At 41.6% G+C, this 15,671-nt stretch overlaps 1 protein-coding gene across 1 annotated transcript; it reads right to left on the bottom strand.

Moving 5' to 3' along the window:
- Nucleotides 1–377: 377 nt before the first annotated feature.
- On the bottom strand, nt 378–11,871 carry IL17RB (interleukin 17 receptor B). Its single transcript, XM_035337880.1, is given in 5 exon segments — nt 378–795; nt 797–872; nt 10,781–10,907; nt 11,523–11,665; nt 11,853–11,871. Coding segments are annotated over 5 exon segments (783 nt in total).
- Between the last annotated feature and the right edge of the window lie 3,800 nt (nt 11,872–15,671).

Raw genomic sequence — 15,671 nt, forward strand, 5'->3', positions numbered from 1 at the left:
CGTGCACTGTATCTCAACAAAGTAACAATCACCAAAACAGCCTCTGAGCCAGACTGCACCACTTCACTGCAACTGAAGAGTCCACCAGAGTTCACAAACTCTGCACAGGGGAGAGCAGTGCTTCTAAATTACTTAGTGAGCTACATTCCATTATTTTCACAACCGATTACTTCTCACTGGTTATTTTACTTGAGAACAAATTTCTTCATTTCATATTGTGGAAATCACTTCTACGTTTTTCACCAGTTAAAATAGAAGTATTTTATTTGTTATTTCTTTCAAGTAAGAAAGCTCATATTAAATTTGTCCCTATTGTACAGCTTTTGTAAGACTGGAGCTTAATATCCAGACAGCTATTCTCAACTCTTGCTACACATCTAGTTATATGAAACAGAAAGGTCTCTATAGAAATTCCTCCTGTCCTTTATAAGACAGTATTTTGGACAGATATTCAGAGCACTTGGTAAAGTGTCTTGTGCATTCACCTCATTGAAAGAAACAACCACATATTTTTGCACAGAGGACTGATTTGTCATGTCACTACAGAAGAGGTTAACTGCAAGAGAGAACATGCTTTCTGTGTTACTGTAGTTTCTCACACTTTTACAGGCACCTGTGACATGCAGCAGTGGTAGGGCTTGAACTAGGAAAATCACTGCTGCTTTTTGAGCAGCAAGCCATGCTACAGGACCTTTTTCCGCAATTCTCCTTCTCTCCCACAAGTCTAGATTGACATCAGGCTGGCAGCCCCCATGCAGAAGTTCAGCAAAAGAAAGGACAGTGTGATTAAGACACTTCTTCTGGATATATAACCAGTACTTTAACATGTAGTTGTAGCCACACCTGATGGAAGAATTGCCTTCTAAATGTATCTGTTTAACAAAAAGACAGCATATGCTCTCTTGAAATGTCAGTGTTTCTAGAAACAATGAAAACAAAATTTGAATGGCATTCTCAGTATGAAGAGGTTGACTGCAGCCTTGCATTATAGACTGGTGTGAAGAACAGAATGGAGCAGAAGGATGCTGTTAGTCCTTCTGCAAAACTAATACTGTGAATAAAGGTGCTAAAGCAAAGAAAAACAGCAAGCTATAGGAAACATCAGCTGGGTTCATGCAAAAGAAGAAATGGCAAACCAAAAATTGTCCACACTACATAATTTACTATTTCATAAGCGTTTAAGAAATTAAGTATCTATTCTCCATTTAGGAAAGAAACAGGGGAAGGAAAAAGGGTAGGCTTATGAATAGTGTGGTAGAATAACAGAGACTACAGAGCAGAACAACCGGGCCAAGGACCAGACTGCACCAAGTTTTTCAGGGGTTTTACTGCAGCTTATCCCTGGTATGGTCCCGTGGCTTGCATACCCACTAGTGGTTGCGCTACATTAGATTCATCAGAGCCTGTCTTCCGGTTCAATTTCATCTGCCAGAATCAAGGCCACACTCCTCAACTACGCAGCAATATGAACCAAACTGTAATGGGTATGATGGGTGATTCCCTTGAAAAGCACTATATTGACTTAAAATAAAGCATTAATGGAGACTTACCTGGAGTTTCTTAAACAACCTTGAGACTATCTATTACAATGATACCTAAAAGGTGGTGACTTTTGTACAATCTATTTCATCTAAAAGGATACTGTGGCAAAAATCACAAAAATCAACAGGAATTACAGAAATACTGAACTTAAAAAGAAAAAAAAGAAAAAAAAAAAAAAGAAAAAAAAGAACTCTTACCTTGCTTTGTAAGGATACAAACTACCACAGCAATAGATACAACTGCAAGTAGAGCAGCAAGGAGAAGACACAAATCTTCTAACTGAATTGATTGTTAGGGTCTCTGGGGAAAAAAAAAAAAGTTTCAAACAAGTCTTGCATTGCCAAAAAGTCTGTCTCCAGTTAATGAATTACCGAAATGAACATTTCTAGTGTCCATACTTGGAAGAAGTATCGTGCTAAAAGATAACGCAGAAGGCCTAATAATCACACTGAGAACAGCATAGCTATGTACTGAGTTATTGGATTTCCTTCCCTATTTTGAAACAGTCTGAATCTGTTTCCTTAGACTTCCTTCCATGTTTTTAGAATGCACCTCCTCCTGCAACCTCTCATTACTTGTTCTCTCTACCCTTTTGTCCAGAGTTTTGCCATGAGCGATAGTTACTAAGTAATCTCTGAACTGCAGCATTACTGACTGTATTAAGTTTAAAACTTCAGCTTTAAAGAGAGGGAAGATGTAATGCAAAATTTAACAAGGCCAGCGTGTATAAAATTACCTTAGACTGAAGTCACCTGCTTTTTAAGAGGTTTTTGATGCTGTTGTGGTTTAACCCAGCAGGCAACTAAACACCACACAGCTCTTTGCTCATTCCCCACAGTCGGGCAGGGGGAGAGAACTGAAAGAATGGACAAAGTGCAAGAACTCGTGGGTTAAGATAAGGACAGTTTAATAAGAAAGGGAAAAGGGGAAGAAAAAACAACAACACAATATTAGAAAAAAAAGTGATGCACAACACAATTGCTTGCCACCCACTAGCCAATGCCCTAGTCACAGAATCACAGAATAGTCTAGGTTGGAAGAGACCTCCAAGATCACCGAGTCCAACCTCTGACCTAACGCTAACAAATCTTCCACTAAACCATATCTCTAAGCTCTACATCTAAACGTCTTTTAAAGACCTCCAGGGATGGTGACTCAACCACTTCCCTGGACAGCCTATTCCAGTGACTAACAACCTGTTCAGTAAAGAAGTTCTTCCTAATATCCAACCTAAACCTCCCCTGGCACAACTTTAGCCCATTCCCCCTCGTCCTGTCACCAGGCATGTGGGAGAACAGACCAACCCTCACCTCGCTACAGCCTTCTTTAAGGTACCTGTAGAGTGCGATAAGGTCGCCCCTGAGCCTCCTCTTCTCCAGGCTGAACAGTCCCAGCTCCCTCAGCCGCTCCTCGTAAGACTTGTTCTCTAGACCCTTCACCAGCTTCGTTGCCCTTCTCTGGACTTGCTCAAGCACCTCCATGTCCTTCTTGTAGCGAGTGGCCCAAAACTGAACGCAGTACTCGAGGTGTTTCTTATGCAAGCCAGGATGCTGCTGGCCTTCTTGGCCACCTGAGCACACTGCTGGCTCATATTCAGCCGACTGTCAACCAATACTCCAAGGTCCTTCTCTGCCAGGCAGCTTTCTAACCACACATCTCCCAGCCTGTAGCTCTGCTTGGGGTTGTTGTGCCCCAGGTGCAGGACCCGGCACTTGGCCTTGTTGAACTTCATGCAGTTGGCCTCGGCCCATCGGTCCAGCTTATCCAGATCCTCCTGCAAAGCCTTCCTACCCTCGAGCAGATCAACACACGCACCTAACTTGGTGTTGTCTGCAAACTTGCTGAGGGTGCACTCGATCCCCTCGTCCAGATCATCGATGAAGATGTTAAAGAGGACTGGCCGCAGTACTGAGCCCTGGGGGACTCCACTAGTCACCAGCCTCCAACTGGATTTGACTCCATTCACCACAACTCTCTTGGCCCGGCCATCCAGCCAGCTCTTCACCCAACCAAGTGTACGCCAGTCCAAGCCATGAGCAGCCAGTTTCCTGAGGAGAATGCTGTGGGGAACGGTGTCAAATGCCTTACTGAAGTCAAGGTAGACCACGTCCACAGCCTTTCCCTCATCCACTAAGCGTGTCACCTTGTCATAGAAGGAGATCAGGTTCGTCAAGCAGGACCTGCCCTTCATAAACCCATGCTGACTAGGCCTGATCGCCTGCTTGCCCTGCAACTGCTGCATGATGACACAAGATAATCTGCTCCATGAGCTTCCCTGGCACTGATGTTAAACTAACAGGCCTATAGTTCCCCGGGTCTACCCTCCGGCCTTTCTTGTAGATGGGCGTCATGTTTGCTAGCCGCCAGTCAAGTGGGACCTCCCCCGATAGCCAGGACTGCCGATAAATGATGGAAAGCGGCTTGGCCAGCTCCTCCACCAGTTCTCTCAGTACCCTCGGGTGGATCCCATCCGGCCCCATCGACTTGCGTACATCCAAGTGCTGTAGCAGGTCACCAACCATTTCCTCGTGGATTGTAGGGGCGACATTCTGCTCCTCATCCCCTTCCACAAGCTCAGGGTACTGGGCGTCCAGAGAACAACTGGTTTTGCTGTTAAAGACTGAGGCAAAGAAGGCGTTAAGCACCTCAGCTTTTTCCTCATCTCTGGTTACTAAGTTTCCCCCCACATCCAGTAAAGGGTGGGGATTCTCCTTAGTCCTCCTTTTTGTGTTGATGTATTTATAAAAACATTTGTTGTTGTCTTTAACAGCAGTGGCCAGATTGAGCTCCAGATGAGCTTTGGCCTTTCTGATTTTGTCCTTGCACCGCCTCACAGCATCCTTGTAGTCCCCCTGAGTGGCCCGCCCTCTTTTCCAAAGATTATAAACCCTCTTTTTTCTCCTAAGCTCGAGCCACAGCTCTCTGCTCAGCCAGGCTGGTCTTTTTCCACACCGGCTCGTCTTTGGGCACGTGGGGAAAGACCGCTCCTGAGCCATTAAGATTTCTTTCTTGAAGAGCACCCAGCCCTCCTGGGCTCCTCTGTCTTTCAGAACCACCTCCCAAGGGACTCTGCCAACCAGTGTCTTGAAGAGCTCAAAGTCAGCCCTCCGAAAGTCCAAGAGAGCGGTTTTACTGATCCCCTTCCTGACTTCACTGAGTATCGAGAACTCTACCATTTTGTGGTCACTCTGCCCAAGTCAGCCCCCGACCAGCACATCTCCCACCAGTCCTTCTCTGTTAGCGAACAGAAGGTCTAGCGGGGCACCTCCCCTGGTAGGCTCACCAACCAACTGTGTCAGGAAGTTATCTTCCACGCTCTTCAGAAACCTCCTGGACTTCTTTCTCTGGGCTGTGTTGTGTTTCCAGGAAATGTCTGGGAAGTTAAAGTCCCCCACAAGAACAAGCGCTGACGATTTCGCAACTTCTGCCAGCTGCCTGTAGAACTCCTCATCCGTCCCCTCATCCTGGTTTGGGGGTCTATAACAGACCCCCACCAGGATGCTTCCCTTGTTGGCCTTTCCACTGATCCTAACCCATAGCCACCTTGTCATTCCCAGCCTCAAGTTCGATGACATCAAAACACTCTCTAATATAGAGAGCCACTCCACCACCCCTTCCGTGCTGCCTGTCCCTTCTGAAGAGCCTATAGCCAGACATTGCAGTACTCCAGTCATGAGAGTGGTCCCACCATGTTTCCATGATGGCAACCAAGTCATAGCCTGTGTGCTGCACAATGGCTTCTAGCTCCTCCTGCTTGTTGCCCATGCTGCGTGCATTAGTGTAGATGCACTTCAGCTGGGCCTTAGCCTTCTCCCCCAGCCTTACCACTGTTCCCCCTGGCACACCTCCAACAAGCTTTGTTTCATCCCCGCCCCCCTTCTTACCTAGTTTAAAGCCCTCTCAATGAGCCCTGCCAGCTCCTGGGCCAGGATCCATTTTCCCCTTGTGGACAGTTGGGGCCCATCTGAAGCCATCAGGCCAGGTACTGAGTAAAGCGCCCCATGGTCAAAGAACCCAAAACTTCTGTGTTGGCACCAGCCTCTGAGCCACGTGTTTATCAGGTGGGCTTTTCATGTCCTCTCTGAACCATTCCCTGCCACTGTAGGAATGGATGAAAACACCACCTGTACTCCCGCTCTGTCCACTAACCGTCCCAGCCCCCTGAAGTCCCGTTTGATAGCCTTCAGGCTTCTCTCATCAGTGATATCACTGCCAGCCTGGACTATCAGTAGCGGGTAGTAATCAGAGGGGTGAACCAGGTTGGGAAGCTTTCTCGTGACATCCCTGACCCCGGCCCCAGGGAGGCAGCAGACTTCCCTACGGGTAGGGTCAGGCCGACAGATAGGGCCCTCCGTTCCTCTGAGAAGGGAGTCACCCACAACAATCACCCTTCTTTTCTTCTTGGTGGGAGCAGTCTTGAGGCATGGAGCCCTTCCTCGCCCTAGGCTTCCTGGTTAACTTTTCTGTCACACCTTCATCCACCGCTCTCTAGAGCTCCGGGGCCTCAAACCTGTTGCATAAGGGCACCTGGGAAGGTGGGGCAGATGGTGGGGGGAGTTTCCTGCAACATCGAGCAGGGACCTGTCTCCATTCCTCCTCAGCTCCTAGGTCCCCTCCCTCTGCCCGACAGTGACCGGGCAGGGGGTCCACCCCCATCTGGGGAGTCTCACCCCGGTGCTTTTCCTTCAGGCCTTGCAGGGAGTTGCTCCACCAGTCTATCTCCCGCTCGCACTCCCTGATGGCCCTCAACCTCTCCACCTCCTCCTTGAGCTCTGCCACCAGGTGGACCAGGTCATCCACCTGCTCGCACCTCACACAGACAGTATCTCTGCCTCCCTCAGATGGCAGCAGCAGGCTTTGGCACTCCCTGCATCCAGAGACCTGAACTGCCGCGTTTCTGAGCGGGCACTCTGTCTGGGTGGCTACAGACTTTCTAGCGCGAGCTCTCTGCCTAGCAAGGACCATAGTGGCCTAGCTGGTGGTCCCTGAACAATGTCAGCCCCATAGCCAAATCCTCCCAGTTCCGCTGCTCAGCATGCTGCCACATGGCACGGAATAGCCCTGTGGCCTGTCTGGGCCAGCTGTCCTGGTGCTCTCTTTTCCCAACTTCTTGTGCACTCCCAGCCTCCTAGCTGTCAGGAGGGATGTAGCTGAACACTGCCCAGCAATAACTAAAACATCGGTGTGTTACCAGCATTACTTTCATCCAAAATCCAAAACACAGCACCATACAAGCTACTAGGAAGAAAAATAACTATCCTAGCCAAAACCAAGACAGACATTTAAATGTTTGTTTACCAAAACATTTTCCCAGATTTTGTCAAACATACTGTGGAAAAGCTGCTGAATATACATAATACAACAGAAAACATTGAACAGTTGCTGATACGTTTGTGACTTGGGAATGACAAACACTCAACTACCTGTTGTCTTTCATCTGTACACAGTTTGACAGGTTTTCTCTAGGTCTTGGGCAGTCATATCCACACTTACAAAATAAGGAATTATCTGGGGGAGGAAAAAAGGAAAAAAGTAGAACAATTCCAGTACACAATTAAATGGAAGTTCTGCACAGATTAACACCTTTCATATGTTTTCTTTGGTGTTAGGGTTTAGTCTCCTTGAAAGAATAGTGCTTCCTAAAACACAAGATTTTCTTGAAAGATATTTTCCTTACTAATGATATAAATAACAAAAAAGAAGAGACATTTATGAGATAAGTAAGAATTTAAGAAAATTCAACGTGAATATATTAGGTATGTTTGCTTTAAGCTTTATAGCACAGGAACACTCTACTGAACAATACAGACTCCTATTACCACCGTGAGATGAGGCATGTCTATCAATCCATAATCAAGAAGCCTAAAATAAGAAAAAAAATATGCACAATGCTATAGTTGCATCTTGTTTGATAGCCAGAAGCAATACAACTCTTCACATTAACTATACACATGCAAATATTCTGTTCATAAAAAATAAGTCCAAAAGGTTACTTACCTCTACAAAAATTTCATTGCTCTCATCACTCCCTGGTATCCTCACAGAAATTCTGCTTTCATTTATCTAATCATGAAATCCCAAACAAGTGTGCAAGCAGGAGGAAAAAGTCAAAGACATGTATTACAAAAGGAGTCATTAGTAAGTTAATTTACAGGTAATAGTTAATTGCATTTCAAATCACATTTAATAGGTTGTATTATATGTGTTTTAATGTCTCAATATCATTATTACATGTGGTGTATATGTTTATCTTTAAATGCAGTTAAAACGATTAATATCATAGTGGAAAGTGTAGGCAAGGATGAGTTTCATATTAGTTAAGCCTAAGTGACTAGTGACTATATATCTTCCTATATTTTCATGTTTATTGATTAAGCTCACGATGAATGAAATAATTTTGTTTAAAAACATCATAAAAAATAAAAGAGACCATCTCAAAAAGTGAAATAATGTACTGGAACAGTGGAGTGCAGCACTTTGGAACAATGGAGCACAACTATGATAGAGAAGAACTTAGAGGACGCTGCTTTCAATATATTATGATTTAACAGAAAACTGCCTTTGCTTCCACATTTTTTTCAAGAAGTACTTCATAATTTTGGCACTTATAAAGCTGTATTAACTATTCAAGCCCAAGACTGCTTGTTGCAAAATTCACTTCTAATCCTGGCTCTATTTTACAGTTATATTTGGATTCCACAAACTTCATGAATGTAGAAAATATTTATTTTTTTTAATAACTAAGTGATGAAATGGATTTCTGCTGTAAATGTGCTTGTGGTAGGCAATGAAAACCCTGCAGATGGCAGCTTATGACCTAAGAGAGTGTTTGTGCCTTGGAAGAGGCCAGGTCAGAAGTGTTAGTTACAAGAAGACCCTGCAGCTGCTTCAGGTACAACAGGTACTGTCACTTGAAAACATATGTGCTAAAACTAGCCCATAACTGCTCCAACAGATTGAGAAGCAGTAGTACTTCGTATTAATGACATGTCTGCATGCCAAAATCTGCAAGGAATTTTAGTCTATTAAATGAAGTACTTTTTTTCATGTCATAATGTGTCTTCCAGTAACTAAACTAAATTCATGATCTCAGAGAAACCAAGAAAACTTATCAATCACATTTTCATGGACTAAAATATGGCATTATTATCTAAATTAAACTGTGCAGAATTCTCAAAATTCCCATCTTAGGGCCATGGAATAAAAATACAGAAAAAAAAAAACATAAGTAGATCTTAGATTCTATTCAGTATGCAGGCAAAGATGATCTCATAAAACTTGTGAAGTGTTATTTTTCCCCTCTTCAGATACCTCTATATGCGTACATTGCACTTACCCATTTCAATATAACTTTTGCTGTATTTCATTATGTTGTCATTACAGCCTGTGAATGTAAATGGGTATTTAAAATTTTAGCAAATGCTTGCACAATGTGTGTACATTTTCACTAAAGTCCATCAAATTAGCCATAAGTGAATCATTATGCACAATGCAGTTTAAAATGGACGGTTAGCAATAAGTACTAGCCTATGTAGTTCCTGCTCCATGAACAATGGCTTAGTGATTTTGTCTGATTTTCTATTACCATCCCTACTTTTATAATCACCTCAAACACATACAAAATGTACTTCACTTGCCTATCTTCCTAGAGAGCTGCCTAAAATGTGATTGTGATAACTAGGCATTCAGGTTTAAAAAAAAATCCCAGTGAAATCCTAGTGCTCTTTATTGTGGCATCAAAAGCTTGTTTACAAATGATTCACTTATCTTACTGCAGATTAAAAGAAACCAGAAGAAAAACATCCTATCAGTCTGCTCTGCTTAGTACCTCTCCATCTCCCAACAATCCAACTCAAAACAAGAAAGAAGGTTGTATCTGTTTATAACAATTTATTTCAAACAAAACTAATATAAGCCTTTTTAGGAAGAGAACATGTTCTGGCTGGAAGAGTGCTATGCATACAGAAGCAGTACCTTGATCCTGATATGTGAAGTCAGGAAGGGAGCGTACTGGGTCTGGCTGGGATGTTAACTTTCCCTGCAGCAGCCCATACAGTGCTGCGCTCTGCACTTGTAGCTAGGACAGCAGTGGTGTCACACCAGTGTTGTGTCTGCTGCTGAGCAGTGCTGGCACAGCATCAGGACTCTCTCTGACCCTCCTAGGGGGTGGGCAAAAAAGTGAGAAAGAAACATCCCCAGGGCAGCTGACCTAAACCAACCAAAGGGATATTCCATACCATATGATGTCACACTCAGCAATAAAAGGTGGAAAAAGGAAGAAGAGGGGAGGGGTGGGCTCTCGTTGCAAAAACGTCTGTCCTCCTCCCGAACACCGGCTACGTGTGCTGAGGCCCTGCTTCAAGGACGTGGTCAAACATCACTCATTTGTGGGAAGTAGAGAGTAATTTCTTTCCTCTGCACTTCCACATAGCCTTTACTTGTTTTGTTATTTCCTTTCCCCCTCCCTCTTCCCCTTTCCCTTTTTTCCCTTTAGTTGAATTGTTTAGTTAATAATATTTCCATAATAATATTTTTTCCTCTTTAATTAAATCATCCTTATCTCAACCTGTGAGTTGTTCTTTCCTTTACTTCTTCCCCTCCTCATCTAAGGAGGGGGAGTGAGAGAGCGGTTGTGGTGTTCAACTGCCTAGCATGGTAAAACCTCCACAGGGAGGCATAATGAATATAGCTGTCTTCTAAGGACACCATCTGTCCTCCTAGACAGCTGTCGTGGAGGACAAACACCAAGCTGGTCTTTGTGTGTGGAGACAGTTTAACAGTTATTGGACAAAATGACCAGAACAACACATTCTTTAAAGCAACTCTGAACTTACAGTCTGCCTTACAACTTTAGAGGAATAATAATATTCCTGATTAATGTTTTACAAAAAACTACATTGAAGAACTATACAGTTAAAAATGCAAATTATTTTAAAACAGACAATAGAACAGGTATTTTTCTTTAGAATTATATTAATCCATTGCTAAAAGATAACTGTCAAGGAAATACAGAAACCAAACAAGCCTGGGGGAAAACAAAGTGGAAAGAAACAGTGCTAAGGAACTGCCTGCATCTGAGTACCCAGCTTTGATAATGGTGTGGCTATAGGGGGCCATACAGATTTCAAAACACGTTAAAAAAACAGAAGCCATTTCTGACCTCGTTAAGGAAGACTGTGCAATATCATGGGTGGAAAAAGACAGTAGTATCATTACCAGAGAATTCTTGGTAAATTACCTGGTGTAGTTAGCAAAAGGGATTTTGATGGAAAATCATCATTTATATTTGCTGGGGGTAGATTGTAAGCCTGGATGAAATATTTTGTTTCCAGTTCTACAGGGAATCCAATGTAATAGAACTGCCACTAAAATAAAAATGAAGAAAAGTTCACCTGGAGGACATCATACTTAGAAATATGTATACTGTTATAGTGGGACTAGGTTTAATGGATAATTTATATAAATAAGTATCTGCTAACAGATAGGTGCACGTAAGAAGACAAAAATAGTTTTTTAGGAAAAGAGAATTCCAAACTCAGAGACTGCAACAAGTTACAAAGTATCAGTGTAATAATTACACATATGCACAATCATAGCTAGCAGCCAACATTGGATAATTTTAGTTATTTCAGCCCACAATGAAGGACAGCTGCTCTCTTTCACACCATCCTCTGTCCTAGGTCATCCAATGACAGCTCATGTATTTCTGGCTTATGTTACCCTAGCTCTAAGCATTCTCTTGAGAACAGAAGGAGAGGTAAGTCATGGAAAAGAGTCAGGCCAATTTTCCTATAGCTTTGTTCTCCATCTTCTAAAACACATGGCTAACAATCCTATTTCAGTAAATATATTAAGTATCAAGGTTCATTTTTTCCTTTTCTAGGTCCCTTTTTATTATCTCCAGCAGAAGGGACATTTCTACTGCATATTTTTAAATGTCACTTCCCTTTTCCCAAAGTAAGGCAGATGAAGAAAATTACTTGAAAAATTCTTACTCCTTGATTACCAGCTGCAGTTTGACTTTGAAACTTTTCTATATAATTGCATTGAATACACTGAAAACGTTCAATAATTCCTTTGCTGGTCACATAGATCTTTGTGGCTGTCAGTTCTTTGATGCTGGCTTGAAGAAAAACAGACATAGTAAAAAAGATCAACAAAATATAAAAATGGTTTCATCTCATAGAACATTAAACAGAGAAAACTTCTGTGACAATAGGTTCTCTGAATAAGATGTTGCAATGGTAAAATTTGCCATGGTCCTTGATCTTTTGGCCTGTTTACAAAACTAACACCAGGGTCTGTCATACCTTTCTCAGTTTTATCCATTTTATTCCATGTTCATCTCATGAAAACAAAAAAAAATATCAGTTATTAAAGCACAAAATATCTAAGTTATAGTCTCTGTATTTCAGCTCTCTGCTCAGTCACAGGAATAACTTCAATTTGTACCTGTGCCTGTCCCAGGAGATCTGGTAAAGTGATTTTCAGTCTTTTCAGAGCAGACTTAATGACATCCCACTGGAGGCAGAAAATCCTTTATAAAATATTTTATATTCTAACAAGGGAAGTCCCAGATCTGGGAACCAGAATTCATAATTCTGCTGGGGAAAAATGGACTCTGAAATTTTATAGCACATTCTAATTTCTCACCCTGTCCATACAATATAAATTCCACTCCACAAACAACTACTACCTTTTCTACCTTGTTGATGCTCTCCTCCTTAGACTCCAATCATTTTATCCCAGCTCTTTTTTACCTTTGCCATCCACTGCTTTTGTTTCTAACAGGAACAAAAGTTTGATGCCCAAAAGCTTAGCTATTTTTTCCAATGTATTATGTTTGCCTACAAGCCCTGTCCTGCCTGTGGTTGCCAGTGGCATACTGTCTTTTGTATTTATGACTGCAGCCAAGTCATCGCTTTACTGAACATGTATTTGCTGCTTGGAGGGGGTGGCAGTATTCACTGCAACAATGCACCCAGAGTCACAAAGTCAGGTAACACATCAATCAACCCAGCAGACAACACGCCTCTATTGATCTGAAAGCACGTAGGTTTGTACACACCAATCATTTCAGAACAATTATCTTTCATTCTTAAACCTCTATGGTTAAACTGAAAGGCAGCAGAATACCTTTTGTTTGTTCATGGCATGTGTCTGACATTACCCTCATTTCCTCGCTCTTTTTAGGATCACCACCAGCCACTTGGACTAAAAAACCTACCATCTGTGCTGAGACTCCAACTTATATTCATGAAACAGGACTAGAAATGTGTTTCAACTTGTTTTTCAACCAATACAGCACTGAGATTATGAAGATCTGCTGGTGCAACATGGTACTGCTTCCTCAGCTCAGGAACAGGACCTTCTGAAGAAAGAGAACCAGTAATTAAAAGAGACAGATCATAGCCAATGTGTTCTCCAACTGTCCATCAGCCTCTTGAGTGCATTTTTACTTGACGCTGGGAGTAGAAGGAAGGAAAAAAAAATACACTTTGAGTCTTGAATTTCAGTATCTGTTTATGAATACTAAAGCCTTTCTTCTCCCATGTACCTTCTGTCTTTTAGAGAGAAAAATTTCTGTCAAAAATTTCTGGCAAAATAAAAAGTCTGATTTTTATCCCCCTTCTTGTTTGTCTAGATGAAAGTTATTTGTCTTAAGCTGCAGTCTTTGATGTCAATGATAAAAATCAAATCAGGTAGAATATAATCAGATAGTAATCTTAGCTTAAGTTTGTAGATTAAGCATTTTTGGGTTGTTTTCTGTATTAGTTGTCTCTTGTTATAAGTAAGGTGAAAACATCTCTTGTACACGAAACTAAGCCATGCTTTTTAAAAGGAGTGCTTTGCAAAATGCAATAGCCCTGGACCTCATGAATTTATCTTGACTCCCTGGTAACACAACGAGACAAAAAGAACCGTCAGAACTCAAGTAGTCTGTTGGGTGGACAAGCAGCTATGCAATAAACGTGAACCTCCTGTCCTGCAGAACTGAGCAATGCCCCTTAGCACAGTAATTCTTCCAGGAAAAGTTTTGAAGCAAGTAGAGATCCATCTGAGAAGAAAGGTAAGTGCCTGAGAGCATTAAGGTGCTAAAAACAAATTTAACTAGATTCTACTACATCAGAGCGAAAGTAAAAAAATGTAATAATAATAATAAGCAACACAAGTTCTAGATAGGTAAATGTGTAAAGAAAGGATGCCACTTTTAACTGACAGCGCAAACACAGATGGGAAATCAGATTTTTAAACTTTTTATTTCTACATACCTGTTTCTAAGCCACACAGAAGGGACTGTAAGAAAGAAATGTAATGTTATTTTTCTTAAATGCATAAATTAAGCAATCGTGTCTACATAAAGACATTTCTCTGTGACCTTTATTTGTAAAACCACAAATTTAAAGGAATAACATCAATTTGAAGGCAGAAATCATACTTCCACTTTCCTCTAGTTATAGGTATCACCTTGAGCATTTAAAAAACACATAGCAAAAGAAATTATCTTTTTATTTTGCACATCCACTGGGATTTTTTTTGTGCCTAGCTTTACTCTTATACACCTGGCTTCTTTTTGCAGCAAACATGCACATAAACACAGGAAAAAAAAAAAAAATCCATATTATTTGAAGGGGTTTTTGTTTGTCTGTTTTATTAAAGTCAGGGCACAATAACTTAAGTTTCTCTCAGAAGCATCATAATTATTTAGTTATTGCAAAAATAATTTCCAGTAAAATCCTGAGCCCATACACAAAGAGTATGAGTAGGTCCCCAGGAAACAAATGGTCAAGGGGCACACAAAGCAGCAACAAGATCACCACAAGCAATGTGCCAAGACGTAGTCACAACTCAGCAATTACCTAGCTACTGGTAGGCTTGGTTGTTTTGTTTTGGATAATGGTGTTCAGAGGCTTCAGCACAGAAATTGAAAGAATAGAGGCAGATCAACTCAGACCCTTGAATCTACATATTATGTAGACATCTTGGGAAACAGGTTAATTTATATTTGTGTAATGTTTATCAAAAGCATCCGGGCTATAAGGACAAATCATAAGACAAAGATTATATTAAAACTTCTGATTATTTTATGTACTCTGCCTAAGAGAATTTTTGCAATAACAGGCAGGAGTAAATGTTTTGGCTCTACACTACCATCTCATTCTTGAGAAGAGATCTGTCACCCTTTGTTTTAAAAGATGGATTATCATCTTAAAAACACTGATGGCTATCAACATTAAAGTCTTTTTTGTCTTTGAGTCTAACACTGAATGAGAAGCTACCTTGATATAACAAACACTTTGAACTCAGTAATTTTCCTCCTTCCCAGTCCTTTGGGACAACTGTATTCTTTAAAGGTATTCTTTTCTTCTCCTCACAAGAATTTTAGAGGAAAGAAACCTGATTAGTAAAGCTGGGCATAGCACCTATGGATTCAAGCCATTAACACACAGGATTAGAAGTAACACAACTGTAGCCAGTGAAGCCACAGTAGCATCCATTTTCTTTCTAGTGCATGAAGAATCAGCTTCGTCTCATGTCTTCAATTCAGTGTGAGAAACTGTTATTCTGCTTTTGACGCAGAATAGACAGGAGAAAGGAAGGTGTATTGTTTTCCCACTGATATCTTACCGGCTTAGGTTGTTCACCACCACTACAGCTGTTCAGTACCAAATTCAGCAGGACACAGGCTGCCAGATTCATCTCCACTGATAAAAATGATACAAACTCTTTGATCTGGGCAGAATTATCTTTTCTTCCGAAAACCAGCTTTGCTATATATCATTCATAGCCCAAGCTGTGTGCTGAGAATTTTAATTATCCTCATGCTTCCTCCCAAGCACTTTATATCACAGTGCTTCCCCACACACACACACCACAGCACCTCTCCCATCAGAGAATCTTCAAAGTACTACAAGAAAAACTTAATGCACTTAGGCTGAAAGTCAGTAAATAAATACGGAAGGGCATACCTTGCAATATGGAGAGAAACACACAGATGACAGCACAACACAAAACATGTTTACAGAACAGACGTTAGACAACACACGTCTACTCCCTTGTATGCTTAACACCTCTATACCTCTAAACTTGAGTAAAGAGGAGATTGGAATGATGAAATGGAATTACTT

This window comes from Oxyura jamaicensis, chromosome 12 (genome assembly GCF_011077185.1).
Source record: "Oxyura jamaicensis isolate SHBP4307 breed ruddy duck chromosome 12, BPBGC_Ojam_1.0, whole genome shotgun sequence".
NCBI classification, from domain to species: domain Eukaryota; kingdom Metazoa; phylum Chordata; class Aves; order Anseriformes; family Anatidae; genus Oxyura; species Oxyura jamaicensis.